This window comes from Austrofundulus limnaeus, unplaced genomic scaffold (genome assembly GCF_001266775.1).
Source record: "Austrofundulus limnaeus strain Quisiro unplaced genomic scaffold, Austrofundulus_limnaeus-1.0 Scaffold612, whole genome shotgun sequence".
NCBI lineage: Eukaryota > Metazoa > Chordata > Actinopteri > Cyprinodontiformes > Rivulidae > Austrofundulus > Austrofundulus limnaeus.
In genome coordinates, this window is record NW_013953014.1 from 198,598 (window position 1) to 200,603 (window position 2,006).

General features: G+C 41.1%; 1 protein-coding gene across 2 annotated transcripts in view; it reads left to right on the forward strand.

The window, feature by feature from the left end:
- grid2ipa (glutamate receptor, ionotropic, delta 2 (Grid2) interacting protein, a) overlaps positions 1-2,006 on the forward strand; it is a 33,395-nt gene that overhangs the window by 27,913 nt on the left and 3,476 nt on the right. For both annotated transcript variants that reach the window (XM_014027049.1, XM_014027050.1), the window contains 6 exons: positions 459-655; positions 745-900; positions 1,008-1,094; positions 1,210-1,339; positions 1,453-1,571; positions 1,657-1,821. In XM_014027049.1, the coding sequence (XP_013882503.1) occupies positions 459-655; positions 745-900; positions 1,008-1,094; positions 1,210-1,339; positions 1,453-1,571; positions 1,657-1,821 (854 nt within the window). The remainder of the gene's footprint in view (positions 1-458; positions 656-744; positions 901-1,007; positions 1,095-1,209; positions 1,340-1,452; positions 1,572-1,656; positions 1,822-2,006) is intronic.

Below are 2,006 nucleotides of genomic sequence, written 5' to 3' on the forward strand. Positions count from 1 at the left end.
TTTGGAAGTGGGGGGTGGGGTTGGGGGGAGGACCAGGGAGGATGATTCAACCACTCAACCACTAGATGTCGCTGAAAACAACAAATCTACACACTGTGCTTTTAATGTTGTGCTATCCAACTAAATTGATCAGTTACTTAAAGCCAACAGTTCAGGAGCAGGACAATTGTCATTATCTTTCACCTTTTACATTTATTTTGTTGCATTTAATCATAAATTTAAAGTTTACCATTTATATAAGAAACAAATTTCATGTTAAGTAAAAAAATGTTTTTTTTTCTTTTGGCCCTGGTGGGCCACACAGGATTCACCCACGGGCCACATCTGGCCCGCAGACCTTGAGTTTGACACATGTCCTATATACTTTATTTTTACTAGCTACTGAAATATCCCTCATCATCAGAGGCTTTCTTTTTCCATCCAGTAATTTGCTTTTATTTTATTTTTTGATCCTGTAGCCATCCTTATTGCCCACCTGAAGCTCTCCCCCAGTGAGCTGCGTCAGGTCCTGATGAGCATGGCCACAGACCGACTGGAGCCGGCTCACATCAAGCAGCTGCTGCTCTACGCTCCCGACGCAGAAGAGATGAAAAAATACGAAGAGTACAGAGAGGACCCCAGCAAACTCAGCGAGCCGGACCAGTTTGTGCTGCAGGTACAGTCCTGGCAGAGAGAATGCTTTTTGTTTTTGTTTTTTCTCGCTGGTTTGTGGATGTGTGTGTGATCTGAGGCCTCGTCTGTCAGATGTTATCTGTTCCAGAGTTTAAGACCCGTCTGCAGAGTCTGCTCTTCAAGTGTTCTCTCCAGGAGAAGACGGAGGAGCTGAGGGGAGCGTACGACTGTATCATCAAAGCCTCCATCGAGCTGAAGACCAGCAAGAAGCTGGCTAAGATACTAGAGGTGACCCTGCAGCCCAGAGACATAATCCAAACCAAAAATGATGGAGTTCATGTTTATTTTTTTCAGTTTCAATTTTTTTTTAATCTTGTTTTTTGGCCTTTCTTCAGTTTGTCTTAGCGATGGGGAACTACTTGAATAACAGCCAGCCTAAAACCAGCAAGACTACAGGCTTTAAAATCAACTTTCTCACCGAGGTACACAACGCTAAAAACACTATTTGACTTGAGGTGAAACCAAATGTTTTGTTTGTTAAAGAGTTGCCTTTTCCCCCTCCACTGTTTTGAACTTGTTCCTCTTTTCCCTCTTCAGCTGAGCACAACTAAAACAGTCGATGGGAGATCAACCTTTCTACATATTCTGGTCAAATCATTGTGTCAACATTTTCCAGATGTGTTGGATTTCTCCAAAGACCTGACCATGGTTTCTCTTGCAGCAAAAGGTGAAAGTTTGAGGTTTTGTGTTGCATTTTAAGAATTTTATGTTTGACATTAATCATCTTCTTTTACTTGACATTTTAATACACACAAAGTCACAATTTTTTTTTGTCTTTAGTGAACCAGAGAACTATCACATCGGATGTGAACGACATTCATTCCACTATTCAGGAAATCCGTGCGGCTTGTCAGAAGATGCCTGCGACGTCCGAGGATCGCTTTGCCGTCGTCATGAGCGTATCCTTCAGAATAAACAAAAAATTAAACAAAAACGAAGAAGAAGTGTCCAAGACCTTTTAGTTCTTTGACTTTTTGAATGCAGAACTTCCTGGAAAACAGTCATCCAGCTCTGCAGTCTCTGGAATCCCTCCAACAAAGAGCCATGGAGGAGTTCAGCCGAACCGCCTCGTACTTTGGCGAGGACGGCACGTCCACCACCTCTGAGGCATTCTTTGGCATTTTTGCTGAGTTCATGAGCAAGTTTGAGGTAAGTAAGCAAATTAAAGCGGCTTATCATTCAAGATTACCTAAATCAAATTTAGACTGGAAAAAAGACCACTCCAAACAAAAAAATAGACAAATAAATTAATAAAATTTAGATTTTTTTTTTGGCTTGAAGGAAGCAGAAAAATAAAAAATAAAATGAAATCTGCCAATGGAACAAGATTAACA